Raw genomic sequence first — 19,885 nt, 5'->3', positions numbered from 1 at the left:
AGTGACTAGCTCTAGGCAACAGGGACAGGGAAAACCCAAAATAAGTAGATAGGATTCAGCACTGTCTCAAAAAGAAACTTTCGGGGGCAGCTAGGTGGCGCAGTGGATAGAGCACCGGCCCTGGAGTCAGGAGGACCTGAGTTCAAATCCAGCCTCAGACACTTAACACTTACTAGCTGTGTGACCCTGGGCAAGTCACTTAACCCCAATTGCCTTACAAAAAAAAAACAACCTTTCCCTTCCCTGCTTACCCTGACCTGGGAAGTGATGATCATCGCTGACATCAAGAATTGCAGGTGGTATTACCACTTCCCATTTTCTGAGTAGAGAATGGCATTTTCTAAGGAAAAAAGGTTATGAGATCATAGGAACCCTGAGCTATATCTCTCTCCCTATCCTTCGCATTGTGAAGACTACCTCTGAAAACCTCAGTATGTCCTCTACTCTAACCCTTAACTCTTTTACCACTGCCTTGGCTACTCTGTCCTGTGGCAGTGACCCAGGGTTCTAGATTATAGAAGAAAGGAGTTGGGTACCAATTTTTCTCCCATCTGATACTCATACATGGATGTTCAGCCAAACAGTGATCCTTATTTTCCTCTTCCTCCCTCTTATCAAGTGAGAGGAAGTGACCCAGAAAATATTCCTTCCCTCAGCTGTGCCAGGCAACACCCAGGATGATTTCAAGATCTCTTTAAAATACTTAGTAATACTACTGTGCTATAAGAAATAATGAGCAGCAGATTTCAGAGAAACCTGGAAGGATTTGCATGAACTGATGATGAGTGAGATGAGCAGAACCAGGAGAACATTGTACACAGTATCAACAACATTATGTGTTGATCAACTGTGATAGACTTGATTTTTCTCAGCAATATAATGGTCCAAGATAGCTCCAAAGGACTCATGATGGAAAATGCTCTCCAAATCCAGAAGAAAAAAAAAGAACTGTGGAATCTAGATGCAGATTGAACCATACTATTTCTATTGTTTGTTGGTTTTTTTTCTTTTTTGAGGTTTTTCCTTTTTGCTCTGATTCTTCTTTCACAGCATGACTAATGCAAAAATGTGTTTAATGTGATTGTAATATATAACCTATGTCAAATTACTTGCTGTCTTGGAGAAGGGGGAGGGAGGGGAAGGAGGGAGAAAAATTTGAAACTAGAAATCTTATAAAAACAAATGTTAAAAGCTATCTCTAAATGTAACTGTAAAATAATAAAATATTTATATGGAAAAAAGAAATAAAATACTTAGTAAATTCTTATACCTTGATACTTAGATGGATCTACAATCTCTTCTCTGGAGGATACTGCCTGAAGAATTCAATTCTAACCTATCCCTACATTCTCATTCCACAACTTTTTAACATGTCTTCCCATAAATTGTTCAAGTAGGTCCACCCAGTGTGCTAGAGTCTTCCTTTTAGCATTGTGTGAGTGGCAGGAGAGCATATAGGCTCTTCTTTCATTAAGTTTCACACTCTGCATGACTGGCCCACTTTTCCTGGGTTGACATCTTTCTGAGAATGTTCTTTACTCTGCTTCTTCCAGGCACTTCTTCATTACTAATGTCAAAGCCTGCTCCCACTGTCCTTAACCTCTTCACTTCTCTTGGGCTCATCTGTAGCCTTCACTTTTTGTCTGCTGTGGTGGACCATAAATTACATGAATGTAGCTTCACTGAAAGAATATTGATATTCATATATGGGCCTCTGTTTCAGAGAGAAGCTTGGGGTCATTAAAAGCAGCAAGCTGTTTCCCAAAGACAATTCAGCTTGCTCTCTTCCTGTTGTTCAGTTCTGGGAATAACTCCATTGTCTAGATACAGAGTCTGTCCTATGTGCTGATTAGACCAGACCTGTAGGTTGTCTGTGACTCAACTGAGTATCATAGTTTGTACCATATGCTTTTTTCATCCTCCTGATTTTTCCTGTTAGGCTAACTTCTTAAGTAATTTTGGATCTTGTATAGGAGGCTTTGAAGTGTTCCTGAATTTGCAAGGAGGAGCGTTTGAAGGCCTTCACTACCTACAGGGAATTAATTCCTCTTCCATTTTGACTCTGTACTGGGAAGCCTCAGTGACAGGGATGAATACTTGTTGACCATAAATATCTCTCTTCTATGCCTCTCTTGTAATTTATAATCCCAGAGGGTCATCGAACCCAGTTATGGTACATCTTTCAAGGAATCTTCTACTATTCTGTAACAGAATAACTGATTATATATAGTCGCTTAAAAAACAAATTGAGTCACTTGTCAAAAACTTGGCCTCTTCTCTGAGTTTCTGCCTCTTTGGGTTTTAGCTTCATCTATAAAATGAGACTGAACTAGATATTAAGGTACCCCCAAGCTCCAATATTCCATGTTTATAGCTCCTTTCCTATTCTGAATTTCTGTGAGTTTATAATATGCATATAAAGCTAAGAAGAGACCCTCATTCTTTTGAAAAAATCTTTATAGAGCATCAGTGTTTGAAATACCTTGATTAGGTGCAGAGATAGCATATAAGACTGGTCCCTGCTTTCTAAGAATTTATAGACCATTTAGGGGAAAATCATAAGCAGGGGCAGGGGAGGGCACTGAGGGCAGTGAGTGCCAAAAGTGCAATAGATCACTGTGGACTGGAGTGACCAGGGAAGACCTCCTAGAGAAAATGGGCTTGGACTAGACTTGGAAAATAGGTCTTGATAAGCAGTGATGAAAGATAAAACATTTCCAGTTGATGGGAGTTACATAGGCAAAAATACAAACGCATTCCTAACTCCCCTGCGTAGATACTGAAACCCCTTCTTTTTATAACCCTATACACAGTAGTCAGAGTCATCTTTTGAAGTGGCATTTTGTCTTCTCGTTCTCCTGCTCAGAGGCTTGGTCTCATTGCCAATCTCGTTCCTCACCAACACCTCATCTCCTTAGTTTCAAATCTAAATACTCTAAGTGTTCAAGAGCCTCCTCCAAGTCTGCCCTTAATATTCAACTGCTTCTGATCTCTTGTCATCGCCAAAGGATCCTACCCCAGCCGGGCGTAGCTGCCTTCTTTACCTAATAACAAATATTTACTGAGCACCTGAAAGACATGGCACCCAACTCTTGGAGGATGAAGGTGGCATACAAAAGTGATTCATAATATTCACATTTTTATAGCACTTTTCTCACAACAACCCAGTGAGAGTGTAATGTAGCTGAAAGAATGCTGGACCTGGATCTGGAAGACACAGGATGTCTGTTTGAATCCTGATTCTCTCATTTACTATCTATACAACTTGGACATATTGTTTAACCTTTCTGAGCTCCAGTTTCTTCATCTGTAAAATGAAAGAGTTGGATCAGACCCCTTAAGGGCATTTCCCCCTTTAGATCTATGAACCTGTAATCAGGCTGCGTAAGTATTGTTATCTTCATTTTACACATGGCAAAAAAAAAAAAGGCTCAGAGAGGTGCAACTCTTCAAGAAATACCCAGCTAACGAGTGTCAGAGGCAATGCCCAAACCTGAGATAGCCCAGCTTGAGGAGGGATCAAGTACACACTCAGTATACTCAGGCACCTGCATTCCCTCACTTAATTTATTCTCTCCCTCTATACCAACTCTTTCCCTATGACCTACAGACATGCCCATATCACCCCCATCCTGAAAAAAAGCTTCACTTGATCCTTCCATCCTCACTAACTGTCATCTTATATCTCTTCTGCCTTTTACTAGAAAAGGTCATCTACAATAAGTGCCTCTATCTTCTCTCCTTTCACTTCCTTCTTAACCTCTTATAATCTTATAATCTGATTTCTGACCTTATCATTGCACCAAAATTGCTCTCCAAAGTTACTAATGATCTCTTTGTTGCCAAATCCAGTAACCTTTTCTCAATCCTTATTCTCCTTGACCTCTCTGTAGCATTTGACACTGCTGATCCCTCTCTCTTCCTTGATACTCTCTTCTCCCTAGGTTTTCAGGACACTACTCTCTCCTGGTCTTGTCCTACCTCTCAGACTTCTCCTTCTCTGTCTCTTTTGCCAAATCCTCATCTAGATCAGGTCCTCTAACTGTAGGTTCTCTCCTGGGCTCTCTTCTCCCTCTGTACTCTGTTACTTGGTGATCTCATCAGCTTAATTACCATCTCTATGCTGATGATTCTCAAATCTTCCTAATATTTATCAAGCATTCATTACAGTGACTTATTTTCCTCTCTTCCACCTTTCCTCCTTACCATCATATTATCATTCTGATATATACCTTAATGAATTCCTATCAGTGGAAATGAAGCTCTGGCATAGATGAGAGTGCTGGAATTGGGGTCAAGAGGCCTAAGTTTCAATCATGGCTCCAACATTCCCTGACAGAATCTCAGAATTGAAAAGGGATTTGAGAGGCCATCTAGTCCAACCTGGAACTGAACAGTAATTCCCTGTACAATAAATCTGACAAAAGCTAGACTTTTCATGGAGGGGACAGCCACCTCTGGAGCTAGTCTGATCCTCTTCTGGATGGTACCAGTTTTTTGAAGTGTTTCCTGGCATCCTGTGGGGCCAGGCAGGACAAGGCTAATCTGTCTTCCTAATGACAGCCTTTCAGATACTTGAGAACAACTATCTTTTCCCTTTAAGTCTACTCTTCTCCAGGCAAAATATCCCTGCTTCCTTCAGACAATCTTTATTATGGAATGATTTTGAGGCCTTTCACCACCCTACTCTCCTCTGGGTACATTTCAGCTTATACATATCTTTCCTAAATGTGATACCTAAAACTGAACACAATATGGCAGGTGTGGCTTGACCAGAGAACAGAGTACAGTGGAAGCTTTACTTCTCTGGTCCTGAAAACTCTACTTCCCTTAATGCAGCCTCAGATCAGATTATATTTTTTGCTGCAATGTCACAGTACTGACTGCTAACATACCAAATTTCAGTCCACTAAAACCTCCAGATTGGTTTCAGAAGAACCACTATCTAGCCAAGTTTCTTCCATACTGTACTGCTACAAAGTTAACTTTTTTTTGTCTTGTGTAAGATCTCTTCCAACTCTGACAGCTCAAATTTTCTAACTTTGTAGTCATCTTTCCTAAATTCCATCTTAATGGTTTAATTCAGCCCACAATTCTATCCTGTTGAGATCTTTTTTGGATCCTGATTCTGTCATCTAACATATTAACTATCCCTCCTAGCTTTATGTCATGCATAAATTTGATGAGTTTCACCAATAACTTTAGCCAAGTAATTAACCAAAATTTTAAAGAGCATAGTCCCAAGCACAGATCCCTAGACCATTCTACTAGAAAACTCCTTCCAAATTCACACGAAACTATTAATGACTTCTCTTTGGGCCTAGTCCTTCAACCAGTTCCTTTGTAGGATTTCTGGATAATTATTCTGTGCTTCTATTCTTTTGAACAGGACCAGAAACAGATCAAGATAGGAGATAGAGGCAGTGTGGTATGATGGAAAGAATGTTGGGGGGCAGCTAGGTGGCACAGTGGATAGAGCACCGGCCCTGGAGTCAGGAGTACCTGAGTTCAAATCCGGCCTCAGACACTTAACACTTATTAGCTGTGTGACCCTGGGCAAGTCGCTTAACCCCAATTACCTCACTAAAAAAAAAAAAAAAAAAAAAAAAAAAAAGAATGTTGGACGTGGAATCAGGAGACCTGGATTTGAATTCCAATTCCAGTGACTATGTGACTAAGAAAATGACAATATTTGTTTCATATAGATTTGTGGACTCCCAGGTTAAAAACTATGGGGCCAGAATGATGGGACAAATCAAATAAGATGAAGTTTAATAGAGGCAAATATAAACTACACCTGTGACTTTTAAAACAAACAAAAAAATCAACTGTACAAGTATAGAATATAGGAGGTTTAGCTAGACATCAGTTCATGTGGGAAAGACTAATTTAGTGGCCACTAGGGGGTACAACTGATAGAGCACAAGCCTGGAGTCAGTAAGACCTGAGTTCAAGTTCAGCCTCAGATTTTTACAAGTTGTATACCCCTTGGCAAGTCACTTAACCTCTATTTGCTTCAGTTTCCTCAACTACAAAATGGGGTTACCAACATCTACCTCCCAGGGTTTTGTGAGAACCAAATGAGACAATATTTGTAAAGTGCTATTTCAGTGCTTGGCACATAGGTAGGCTCTATACAAATGCTAATTATTATTATTATCATTATCATTATTATTATTTTATTATTTTGCTGAGGCAGTTGGGGTTAAGTGACTTGCCCAGGGTCACACAGCTAGTAAGTGTCAAGGGTCTGAGGCCAGATTTGATCTCAGGTCCTCCTGAATCCAGGGCCGGTGCTCTACCCCACAACCTAGCTTCCCCGTTATTATTATTATTAATAGACTTTAAACTTGCTATGAATCAACAGTGAGAAAACTCATGCATTCTTAACCTACACTGAAGAGAAGTACAGTATCTGGAGTAAAAGAAGTACCAGTTCCACTGTACTCTGCCCTAGATACTACATTTGTAAAAAGATGTTGATAAATTGGATGACATCCTGTGAAAGGCCACTATGATTGAGAAGTCTCACCACTGGAGGCAGCTAGGTGGCACAGTGGATAGATCACCGGCCCTGGATTCAGGAGGACCTGAGTTCAAATCTAGTCTCAGACACTTGACACTTACTAGCTGTGTGACCCTGGGCAAGTCACTTAACCCTCATTGCCCCACCAACAAAAAAAAAAAGAAAGAAAGAAAGAGAAGACTCACCACTAAGACAAAAAAGGATGAGTTGAAGGAACCATGAATAATTTCATCTCGGAAAGAAAAGGCTTAGCTATCCTCAAATACTTGGAGGGCTGTCATTTAGGAGAGGGATTGGGCTTGTTTTGCTAGGTCTTAAAGGGCAGAACTGGGAGCAGTAGGGGAAAGTTGCCAAGATACAGATGTTATCTTGATGTAAGAAAAACCTTGCCAGCAGTTAGGGTTGTCCAGCAGTGGAATTAGCTCTATCAAGAAACAGATTCCCCATCATTGGTGGGTCTGTAAGCAGAGGCTGGCTGATTTATATAGATGTTCTAAAGAGGGATTCATGATTAGGGGGTAGGGGTAGACTCAATGATTTTTTTTAAGTACCTTACAATGCTAAAATTCTGTGAATAATTCTCATTATGGTCTAGAATGATGCTTAAATGTGTAAAACAGTTACTAATTGTGTTTTGCCTTCTCTAGCAGAGTGGGTGCAGAGCTAGCCTTAAAGCCAGGAAAATTGGGGTTCAAGCCCTGCCCCTGACTTATATGTCACTAGCTGTGTGACACTGAGCAAGTCATTTAATCTTTCAGTGCTCTGAGCAAGTCTTTAGGACTAAATTTCAGAGGTGTCTACTTGCCCTGTTAAAGGGGTTGGTTCTCTATTGCCTGTGTTTTAAGTCTAGCCCCTGACTATATTAGCTATGTGACCATAGGCAAGTTACTTATCAGAGACTCAGGTCACTCTCTAAAGACTGTAACTTAAAGAATAAAGTGGTCATGCTGTGGTAGAGAAAATCTCCTCACCCAGAGTTTCCCATGCCAAAGAAATTACAGGGCTGGGCCAAAAAGGGGAAGGTGGGGCAGGAATGGTGAGGGGAGGAATAGGTAGTCACATGATGATGGATAGTGTGCCAGCCTTAAGAATGAGAAAGATCTGGCTTCCAGTTCTGCTTCTGACATCTACTGTGTGTCCATGGGCAAGTCCCTGAGCCATTCAGTGCCCCGGGCAGTCTTTAAAGCCAGGCAGCTCTTTAAAGTATCCTTACCAAGAAGTTTTTCCACACTGATAAAATCAAAAAGCAAAACCCCTGTGTGTGTATAGGCATATAGTGGAAAGTAACACTGATCACTGATCACATTCAGAGTTCATAGAAACTAGATTTCGAGAGGTTGGACAGGCAGATTGCTTACATTAGAAAAAATACAATAAATGTTGACCTACTATGATTCTCAATCATAGTAAAGTATCGCCATAGTGGCAGACAAATCAGTGAGATTAGGCTGGGATTTGAGAGCTTCAGCACCTAGTTTGCTGTGTTTCTCTTTGGCCGTACTGCCAGAGGCTACCAAGAAACATTTAGGGCACATTTTGGAATTGAGCCACACACCCCACCCCACCCCCGAACAAGAGCTTTCTGAAGGTTCCTCAGGCAGCTGGTTCAGTTAAACACTCCTCTAACACATATGTTCTATGTGACATACTTATCCCCCAACCACCACCCCCTCCTTCCAAACTTAACTGGTTCTGTCAGAGGCCCCAGCATTCTTCCATTCCTTCAAGTTCATAACCTGAACTCCCTTACCCCATGTAGTCAGTCAACCGCCAAATCTTGCTACTTCTACCTCTACAATATCTCTTCAGTCTGACCCTTTCTCTCTGCTCACACTCACTACTTTGGGTCAACCCTTCACCACCTCTCTCCTAGACTATTACAATGGCTTCCTAGTTGGCCTCTCTCTACCTCAAGTCTTTCAACAATATTGCATCCTCCACACTGCTGCCAAAGTGATTTTCCTTGGTGCATATCTGACCAGGTCATTTGTGGTGGTTCCATGCTTCCCCAGGGTCAGACAGAAATTTCTCTGCCAGGTATTTCCAAGCCCTTCAGCACCTGGCCCTAAGCTATCTTTCTAGGCCCATTGTACATTAATGTCCCTGTCCAGCACCCTGTGATCTAGCCACACTTGCTGCCTTATCTGTGACAAACTTGTTCCTCATGTATGGAACTCCATCTCCCCTTGTCACACCTTTGTACTTACCACCGTATGCTTGGAATGCCCTCTCTTCTCATCTGTACCTTATAAAATTTCTCTTCCATTAGTATTCCGCTCAAGCATTCCATTCTTCAGGAAGCCTTTCCTGATCTCCCAGTGCCTTTCCTCACAAACTACCCAGGGTTTAACTACTTTGTATTTATTTGTATATGTAAATTTATATTTCTATTATGTTTCTATTTATTCTGCGTGTGTGTGTGTGTGTGTGCACATGCACCTGTCATCTCCTTGGTAGAATACTAACTCCTTTGGAGTATGGATTATATAATTCTTTGTAATTGTATACACTGCCCCAAGCATGATGTCTGACACATAGTAAATGCTTTAAAAATGATTGTATATGGGGCAGCTAGGTGGCGCAGTGGATAAAGCACCGGCACTGATTCAGGAGCTCCTGAGTTCAAATCCGGCCTCAGACACTTGACACTTACTAGCTGTGTGACCCTGGGCAAGTCACTTAACCCCCATTGCCCCGCCAACAAACAAACAAACAAACAAACAAACAAAATGATTGTATAGGATAGAGCACTGGCCCTGGATTCAGAAGGACCTGAGTTCAAATCCAGCCTCAGACACTTGACACTTACTAGCTGTGTGACCCTGGGCAAGTCACTTAACCCCATTTGTCTCACCAAAAAAAAAAAAAAGATTGTATACACACACATATACACTTTATATAATGTATTCCCTTACTAGACTGTATGTTCCATTCCAATCTATCTCCTAGCACTTAGTACATTGCTTGGCATACAGTAGGCATTTGATAAATGTTCCTTTGAATTCACTTCTAGAAAATTTCCACTCCACAGGCTACTCTAAAGGAGTTGGCAACCTGTTTTGCTAAAGATGTTACATGGTCCTATTTTCAGGGCTATGTGGGCTGGTCAGCCATCACCATACCATTTCCTTGCTGCTTTTGAGAGTATCTTCCTACCATGATCTCTACCCAAATTTAAACAGAGCAACACTTTACTCCCACCCATTCCCTACCAAAGAGAATCAGTAGGGCCTGCCCCCTTGTGAGAATTGGCACATAGCCCTGCCTCTCTTACTTATGAGAGTTGATATTTCCTCAGCTCTTGAGTCAGTACTACCTCATTAATTAAAATTTTTTTTTTTATTTTAGTGAGGCAATTGGAGCCAAGTGACTAGCCCAGGGTCACACAGCTAGTAAGTGTTAAGTGTCTGAGGCCAGATTTGAACTCGGGTACTCCTGACTTCAGGGCCGGTGCTCTAACCACTGTGCCACCTAGCTGCCCCTGTACTACCTCATTAAAACTTCACCTTCCAGCATATCAAAAAAAATAGAGGTAGGCACCTGAACATGTTATTTGTAAAAAGTTCATGACCCTCCTGGCAAACCACTCACTGCCTTGCACTAAGATGACTTTTCAATGACTTTTCTTCTCCTTTTCTAGTCTCCAATGTTGTCTGGACAATCCAGTGGACACGGGAAGAAGCTAGGTCATCGGGGAGTTGATGCTTCTGGAGAAACCACCTACAAAAAGGTTCTACAGCTGATTTGTATTCACTATCTGATGGGTATAAAATTTGTCCAAATGAGAGACTGAAAAAGATGAGTGATAAAGAGACATAGAGAAATCTGATGACCAAAAAGGAGGTGATCATTCTTGTCTTCTGCTCTGATCAGATGCCTTCTGGAGTTATCAGATCCAGTTCCAGGCAGCACATTTTAGGAAGGATGTATACCATCTGAATCATGATCAGATGAAGCAGTCAGAATGGTGAGGGGATTGGAAATTGGGCCATGTGAAAATCAGTTTGAGAAACTAGGAGGATTAGCTTGAGAAAAGAACAAACACTTCAGAGAACACATAATGGAATCAAATTAGTTTATGTAGAAGAGGGATTAGGCAACACTGGAGGAAGTTACAGGGAGAGTCAGACTTTGGCTCAATGTGAGGAAACACTCCCCAATAATTAGAACTTTCCCAAAGTGGGATGGACTGCCTAATGAGTTAATATTTCTCAGGTAGAAGTAGATGACTGTTTTTTGGGAATACTGTATCAGGGATTCCTGTTTGCTTAGGGATAGGGTTTAGACCAAAGAGCCTCTGAGGTTCATTCCAACTCTGTTATCTAAGATTATATTATATTATCTAAGATAATATAATTCTATGAAAAGAAAATGCTAGAGATTGGTAATACAGAAGGTCATAGTAACTCATCTAGTCTCTAGAAACAAACTTCCTTAGCTCTATCAAAGAGAGACCCTGGATATAACCAAGATCATGAGTAGCTCTGTAATGTAGACATGGATCTCAGGGAGGCAGTATGGCATAATAGAAGGAACTTGGAGTCAGAAAGCCCAGTTTCAAATTTATTTCCACTGTTAATCACTCTGGGATCCTAAGTCCTTTTCCCTCTGAGAGCCTCACTTTACTTTTTTTTGTAAAATAGAGATAACACTATAACACTTAAACTGCTTCTCCTCCTGAAGTTGTTGTGAGGAACTTTGGGGTTTTTTTTTTGTTTGTTTGTTTGTTTGTTTGTTTTTAATAAACTGTGAAGGGCTTTGGAAATATAAGCTGGTTAAATTCCCTTGTACAAAAACAAATCATTAAGAAAGTCCTTTTTCATTCAGAACTCTTAAATGAAAGGGACTACTGATACAGACTAGCTAGTAAACTTTTTCTCTTTTCAGTTTCAGTCCTTGAGTTCAGGCAGAACTATGACAGGATTTCAGATTTCTAAGTGTCTTCCAAACATCTCTTTTGAGTTTCATCATAGTATGAGATGGTTCATTACTGTATTGCAGTTAATTTACCTTAAAATCCATCTAGTCTCTTAAGGGTGTCAGTTTAAGCTATTGGAAGGGGAAAAGTTCACAATATAAACTTTATCCCATCTTAGATTCTAGCAGCATTGGTTGTGAAATCTTCATTATCATATAATGCTTATTAAAGACTTGATAATAATCTGGTTTGAAGTGGTCTGGGGGCCCTGCAAGCTTATTATCTAACTACTAGACCTAGGAGAAAGAACCTTGACCTGGGAATCAGGAGACATGAGCTGTCTACCCAGGTATTAATTTTACTTCAGGAACTCTGTTTTCCTCTCTAGATTTCCTTAGGTTTCCTTGCTACAACTGCCTCATAGAGATATTGAGAATAAAAAATTAGATGAATGATATAATACTTGGGAAAAAAATCTTTGAAGTGCCACACACAGTGTAGGGTAGTATGGTTGTCATAACTATATTGATTAAAATCCAAAAATTATATTAAAATGTCTCCTGGTATAAACACAAATTAATACATGATTATAGAAACCAAGGTAATTTGGGTATTTATACAAGTTAATATTCCCTCCAAACCAGCACCAAAACTGAACTCGTGCTAATTTATAGTTGGCAAAGTTGAGCCCCCTGGATCTCCCTGAGTCATCCTATGAAACTGAGTATTAGGGTTGACCCCTCAGAATTGTGAGATTATAAGAAATAAAAGGGGTGATGACTTTGTTGTGCTTTCCCACAGACCACCTCCTCTACTCTTCGGGGGGCCATCCAGTTAGGAATTGGCTACACTGTAGGCAACCTGAGCTCCAAACCAGAGAGAGATGTCCTCATGCAAGATTTTTACGTGGTGGAGAGCATCTTTTTCCCCAGGTATAGCTCTGGAAATATATATGCGATGGGCTAAAAGTGGGGAGGAAGTCAAGGAATCCCTGGATCCACATTCCTTAGTGGGTAGAAACAATGGTTAAAAACATGAAAAACAGACCTCTCCCCCAAGTCTACCCCCTAAACTATTCCCAGTTAGTCTCACAGATTGGGGTGATTCGCAGTATTTTTTTTTTTTTAGGCAATTGGGGTTAAGTGACTTGCCCCGCGTCACACAGCTAGTAACTGTCAAATGTCTGAGGCCGAATTTGAACTTGGGTACTCCTGAATCGAGGGCTGGTGCTCTATCCACTGTGCCACCTAGCTGCCCCATGAAGTATTATTCTTTTTTTTTTTTTTTTTAGTGAGGCAATTGGGGTTAAGTGACTTGCCCAGGGTCACACAGCTAGTAAGTGTTAAGTGTCTGAGGCCGGATTTGAACTCAGGTACTTCTGACTCCAGGGCTGGTGCTCTATCCACTGTACCGTCTAGCTGCCCCTGCAGTATTATTCTTAACACCAGTCTTAAAGCAAGGACCACTTTGAGAGGGTCTTCATAGCTGTTTCAGGCTGGGCCTCTGAGACCCTTTTTAGCTTTGTGACCTTGAAGGTTCCTGGCTACTTACCTCAAGCAACAATGAGGTGCTCAGTATGCCCCAACCCCCTAGTGCCTTCTCTGGTATTATTCCATGGCCTATTTCTATATCACCTTGGGGTGCTAGGGACAGGCTTAGACTAGGCCTAAGAACTAAAGCCCATATGTACATGGATATTTTGCCAGAAGCATCAGGAGGAGGATAATAAAGAAACTCTCCAGTCCTTATTGACTTAGTCCTACTTCAAAGACCTAGAATAATAGTATTCTCTGAAAGCGTAATTTTCATTGGCTCCCTGTTGCCCGTAGGATACCATACAAAATCCTCAGACTAATGTTTATAGCCCTGCACATTTTGTCGAGCATCTACTTTCCCTGACTTTTTTTTTATATTATCCTTCTTTTCCATGAGAAGCAGTATCTGTAGTAGAGGAAGAACTCACTTCAAAGCCAATGAGACCTGGATTGAAGTCCCACCTCTGAAACCTATCTGCTAAGTGACCCTGGGCAAGTCACTTAACCTCTCACTATTCTAGGCAACTCTTTTTTTTTTTTTTTTTTTTTTTTTTAGGCAATGGGGGTTAAGTGACTTGCCCACAGTCACACAGCTAGTAAATGTCAAGTGTCTGAGGCCGGATTTGAACTCAGGTACTCCTGAATCCAGGGCCGGTGCTTTAACCACTGCACCATCTAGCTGCCCCTTCTAGTCAACTCTTAAAGGTGCATTAACCTACATTGACAGAGCCTGTTTTCTCATCCACGAGTCGTCTATAAATAATGAAGTTATAGGTCTGGGCTTTTTCTTTCTCCTGTTGCAGACTCCATTCTAAATAGACTTGTATGTTGGCTATTCCTTGGGTATAACATTGAACCTTTTACCTCCATAAGTTTTTGCACAAGTGGTGCCTCATTTCTGGAATGCACTCCCTCCCCCTCTGCCTTGTAATAGTCCTGGTAGACTTCACAGCACATCTTCAGTGCCACCTCCTGCATCAATACTTTCCCGTCTTCCCTCCTCTGCCCCCATCCCTGCCCCAGTTACTGCCCTGTGGGAATTACTTCCTTTACTTACTCTGTATTTTCTTATGTATAACGTTGTATCAAGGTACCTAGGCTAAGATCCTGGCTTTACTATTTTTTGCTTCTGTTACTATTGGCCAGTGACTTAACATCTCACCTTACAGGAAAAGGAGGTTGAACTAGATAATCTCTGGGGTTCCTTCCAGCTCCAAATCTGTTATTCCTCAGGAGAACAAAATTTTTTGAGAGCAAGAACTGTTTAGTTTTTTTGTCTTTACATCCCCAGTGCCTTGCTCGTAATGAGCAGTTAATAAATGCTTGTTAGATTGGATTGAAAGGCCTAGAATACCTTCACTTTCATAATAATTCAAATTGAGACCATTCTGATATTAGAATGAGATCTTTCCGGGGCAGCTAGGTGGCGCAGTGGATAGAGCACCAGCCCCAGAGTCAGGAGGACCTGAATTCAAATCCGGCCTCAGACACTTGACACTTACTAGCTGTGTGACCCTGGGCAAGTCACTTAACCCCAATTGCCTCACTAAAAAAAAAAAAAAAGGATGAGATCTTTCCCCCACTGCTTTCACAAAATACAGACCCTAAAAACATCATTATTCATTTCTTTCTGGCATCACTCATCTCTATAGCTTTGGATGATGGGCAAGTTATTTCTCCGCTTTGGGCCTCAGTTTCTCCATTTGTAAATAGGAAGTTCAACTTGATCAAGGTTTTTGTTCTAAGAGACCTTCTGGGTATGAAGTTCCATAATCTTCCCCATTCAAATAGTCTAGGATATAATTCCCATTTTTGTAATAATTGTATGATTTTGTTAAATCATCATACTTTGATTGGCTTCCTCCTTGAGGTTGGGAGAATACAGTATCAGAATTTGAATGAGAGTGAAATGAAGTAGTGGATAATATTAATGCCAATTCACACACATTTCCACCTTGCATCCTTTCCACACAGCGAAGGAAGTAACCTCACTCCTGCCCATCACTATGCTGACTTCAGATTCAAAACCTATGCACCTGTGGCTTTTCGGTATTTCCGAGAGCTCTTTGGTATTCGTCCCGACGACTATTTGGTAGGTAATGCATGCTTGGGCTTTTTTTTTTCTTTTTCTTTTTTTTTTTTTTTGCATGGCATTGATATGGTTTGAATCCATCTTGGTCATTTCTAAGCTGAGGAGACCATTGTTTTTTCCACTTTGATGGAAAAATGCTTAGATTATGGGCTAGCAGATAATTTTTAATGCATGGTAGCCAGGAGCCAAACAGATCTAAGGAAAGTTGTAAAATCGGTCACTTAGCTTTGGTCATCTGATATCATTTCCTATGGGATATAGCTTGAACTAGCAAAAAATTCAGCCATAGAGTTGGAAGGTGCTTCAAAAAATCAATTTATTTCATTCTTATGCCTCTACTTGATAGATCACCAACAATCATTGTGAACATGAGGATGTCTTTTCATAAAATCAAAGAATCTCAGAATTGGAAGGGACCTCAAAGTTAATCCAGTTCCACTTCTACCATAAGCATGAGTCTCATCTTACTTCAAAGATTAGGGAACCATTACTCCATTTTTGGTGGAAAGTTTCTCCCCATTGGTTCTAATTCTTTTTTTTTTTTTTTTTGTAAGGCAGTGGGGGTTAAGTGACTTGCCTAGGGTCACACAGCTAGTAAGTGTCAAGTGTCTGAGGCTGGATTCGAACTCAGGTACTCCTGAATCCAGGGCCAGTGCTTTATCCACTGCGCCACCTAGCTGCCCCCCATTGGTTCTAATTCTACCTAACCAAGCACACAAGTCTGATCTTTTCCCATAGAACAGCCTTCCAAATACTTTAAGTCAGCAAAAATGTTTTCTCCCTACCCCTACAATTGTTTACTTCTTTGAGCCTCAGTTTCCTCATCTATAAAATAAAGGAAATAAATGCATTAACCTATATTAGGGAACTCATCACCTCACACATGAATGATTACAATAACCTGGATCTGCCTGCCTCAAGTCTCTCCCTACTCCAATGCATCCGACAGCCAATAAAATTATTTTCCTGAAGCAAAAGTCCAATCATGTCATAGCCCTCTACCCTTCCACTGGATAAACCCCAGTGGTTTCCTATTGTCTCCAGGAGCAAATACAAAATGCTTTGCCATTCAAAACCCTTCATAATCTAGCCCCTTCCTACCTCTAAAGTCTTGCATCTCACTCCCTGACATATACTGTTCAATCTAGTGACACTGGCCTTCTGGCTATTTCCACAGACAAGACACTCTTATTTTCTCAATACAATTCATAATTTCCCTGAAATCTAGCCATGGACCTCAAGTTAAGAACCCCTGATCTAGATTATTTTCAACTTTTTGTGACCTTGGGTCCTTTTCAGCTTTCACATTATATGTTCTGTGGGCCTTTCCAACTATAATGTCAGCGACTCTTATCACCTCTTATCTTTCCTTTTCATTACTTTTTTATTCTTCCTGATGCTCCCCCTCTCCCTTTTATTACCCCTCCCCAATTACCTGCCCTCCCCTGTCCCTGAGAGAAGTATTATTTGATAAGAACTTAAAGAGGATCCTTTCTTGGGTATATTTCCATTTGAACTGAGGCACTCCTTCTGGACAGCCCATGCTAGGTTGAAATAATAAAAGAATTAAGACTTGCCATATCCCTTTGAAAAGGTTGCCAGTTCTTGCCTGCTTGTGTCTTCAGAGCCTTCATTTCTTCTTTCCCCTTGTCAATTTTTAACCAATAAGATATGAAGTATGAGATAGGAGATAACAGTAACCATGGCAAAGAAAAGAAGGCTATCTGGAATGTGGGGGTGTATATATATATATTTTTTATATACATATGCGCGCACACGCGCATGCACACACACACACACACACACACACACTCTGTTGTTGTGGGTAGAGAGTGTGGATGTGCAGATGGCTTGACCAGTAGCTGGCTACCTTGGATGGGGGCCCTCCACCCTACCAAGTGCCCCAGTGGGTTCTTTCAATTTAACTGATAGTTCCATTTTCTTTCCAGAGAGGTTGGGACTGGGGACTATGTTATCAAACATAGTAATTATTTCAGGGTTTGGGTTTTGGTTTTTGCTTAACTTTTTCCTCTGTTACAAGGGAAATTTTAGCTTGATGGGGGTGGGGAGAGATAGGAGAAATAATATCTAGAAATTACTGAGATATAAAAACAACATATCAAGAAATCTCCTTTTTTTTTAAGTGCTACACTATTAGTACATTATAGCTTAGGAAAGATGGTCATGCAATAAGAACTGCTTGGAAGATAGATTCACCTGATGAGGGCCACCAATCCCTCCTCTAGTGCTGCATGGTAAGGAGAGAAAAACTGCATTGTAAACCTTGAAATGGAAAGGCTCCTTCAGCCATGAAGTCAGGATGGGTAATGCTAAGCCCAAGACTGCTGTTTCACCTGCTTTTTCACTTTGCAGCAGGCCCCTGTTTAATACCACTGGCCAAGTTCTGGGACCTTCTGCCTTATTCAACCAATGAAATACAAAGAATCCTGCCCAGGCTCAGAGAAAGTCTTTGGGGCAAGAGGGAAAGATGGAGTTTCCTGTCCTTACCCTAAAAGAAGGGGAAAACTCTCAACTTGTCACCACGAAAATACTACTCCTTTTAACAGATGTGGGTGTGCATAAAAACCAGATTTGATCAGGACTTAGACTCTGAAGAACAAAGCCAAGTCTCACATAATAGCTGTTAGAAGAGAAGATAGTGTGTGTCCCATCTGTGTAGTATGAAAGGCTAGTTGCCATTTTGATGATAGTGGTTACAAATTTGGGGGGAAGACACGCCTTCCTGCCTCAAAAAGGTCACCAGTCTGATTTGCAGCTCTTCTCTTGTCAGCTCCTACCCGCCCCAGCAGTACGTCTCTTTAATGATGCATGAGATAATTAAGTAGATAAAATCCTAGCTTGTTAATCCATGTAGTGCTGTAAGCTGTTTTCAGTACAAACTAAGGAGTATTTAATGAATTGTGTGGATTGAGTCCTTGGCATTTATTCTTTTCCTTCCCTTTAAGCAATCCCCTAAATCCAGTTTCTTTTCCTCTGGCCATCCTGGTCCCTTGTCAGTTTGGTTGACATGTGGATGGATTGTTCGTTCCTAATCTCCTTCCTCTCCATTTCCCCCCCCCCCCATCCTTTCATTTATACATTGAGCTAAGAGAGTTTGCTGTATATGTACCTCTTCCAACTAGGGAATATAGGAAAATTTTTGGAATAAAGCCTAAGACATGTCTAGAGACAGTTGTCCAACTCTTCAACCTAAGAAGGTACGTGCTGCTGCCTTTTGGGTGGCATTTGTTGCCACAGAGCCAATTAAATTTCACAGAAATGATGAGAAATTCTGTGCGTGTTCAGCACATATCCTAATGTTTTGTTGTTAACTTAGAGGAAGACTCTAGGAATCTTTAGTTGGGGATGTGAAAGAAATTGGGAGTCTCAGAAATAACCTGCTTCTGTCTTCCTTCCAGCTAACCTAAACATATCGCTATAAGCATTCCTAAGGGAAAGGATTAAAAAAGGACTTTGAGGCATCTCGACTAAGAGTATTATCCTGGTAGCCTTTCTGGATAGTAATTAGAGATGGTTCCTCCTCTTTAAATCAGTTGGATGAGTTACCCTTCTGCTCTGTTTTGTGTTCTAAGGGTTCTTTCAGCTCTGACATCCTATGATTCTATAAGCTTGAAAGATCGCTTTGGCTATAAGAGCCTGTGGATTCATGGTATTTCAGAAGTTTAAAACTCAAAAATGGAGCAAATGGGGTTTCTCTTGCACATTTAGGAAAGTCTCTGCCCAAATACAGACAAACCTTTAGGAGCCATCTAAACCCTTAGTGCTATTGGCACTGCCTTTCAAAGACAGGAAAAAGAAACCCTTATCCAAGGGGAAAGATCATTTTACTACTTTCCTAAGTAGTTCTACTGCTATTCATACTTTTGTTATTTTTATTATAAATCTAGGGAACTTCACAATTGTTTCCTTTCCATTCCCTTAGACATTTGTTTTGAATTGTTCATTCACTTAATCCTTTCAACAACCCATATTTTAAGTACCTACTCTGCACAAAGCACAGACATGAGCAAGAAGATAGGCAGTTAATGGATAATTCTAGCACACTCTAGCAAGAAGAATAAGATACATACAGCTGTACTACTGAACAGTAATTAGACATTCACCATACAATAGCTGTATTGCAGCATGGACCATAAGAAGGTAGTCATAATAATATAATCATTAGGATATGGGGTCTGGGGTTAGAAGACCTGGGTTCAGATCCAGTTCTAAACCTGTATGTGTGATCATGGACAAGTTTCCTAGCCACTATGATCCTTAGTATCCTCATCTGTAAGATGGAGATGATAATAATAGTCCTTAGCTTACAATGTCATTATAAGAATCAAATCAGTCAAGAAATACTTATTAGGCACATACTACGTGCCAGATACTGTGCTAGGTTTGAGGGATGCAAATACACAAAGATGCATAGGTCATATAACAAGAGCAAGGAATAACCAATAAACAGCAAATGTCCTCCATGGCTATCCGTGTACTATCAAAAGAACATGAGGAAAACTCCCATTATGTTGGGTAAACCCTCAGTAGAATATTTATGGGAGGATATCACAAAAGTAGGGGCAATTAGGTGGTGTAGTCAATAGGATGCCATGCCTGGAGTCAGGAATACTCATCTTCCTAAGTTCAAATCTAGCATCAGACAGTTACTAGCTGTGCGATCCTGGACAAACCCCGTTTGTCTCAGTTTCCTCATCTGTCAAATGAGCTGGAGAAAGCAATGGCAAACTCCCTCCAGTATCTTTGCCAAGAAAACCCCAAATGGGGTCACAGAGAGTCAGACACACTGAAAT

At 40.8% G+C, this 19,885-nt stretch overlaps 1 protein-coding gene across 4 annotated transcripts in view; it reads left to right on the top strand.

Annotated features, from left to right (window-relative positions):
* The window catches only part of PIP5K1C (phosphatidylinositol-4-phosphate 5-kinase type 1 gamma), a 142,999-nt gene that overhangs the window by 77,652 nt on the left and 45,462 nt on the right, over window positions 1-19,885 (top strand). For all 4 annotated transcript variants that reach the window (XM_043979762.1, XM_043979763.1, XM_043979766.1 and 1 more), the window contains exons 3-5: window positions 10,167-10,256; window positions 12,246-12,376; window positions 14,954-15,071. In XM_043979762.1, the coding sequence (XP_043835697.1) occupies window positions 10,167-10,256; window positions 12,246-12,376; window positions 14,954-15,071 (339 nt within the window). The remainder of the gene's footprint in view (window positions 1-10,166; window positions 10,257-12,245; window positions 12,377-14,953; window positions 15,072-19,885) is intronic.

Source organism: Dromiciops gliroides, chromosome 1 (genome assembly GCF_019393635.1).
Source record: "Dromiciops gliroides isolate mDroGli1 chromosome 1, mDroGli1.pri, whole genome shotgun sequence".
Taxonomy (NCBI): domain Eukaryota; kingdom Metazoa; phylum Chordata; class Mammalia; order Microbiotheria; family Microbiotheriidae; genus Dromiciops; species Dromiciops gliroides.
The sequence above is the reverse complement of the archived record's forward strand: the minus strand, read 5'-3'. Positions and strand labels throughout refer to the sequence as shown.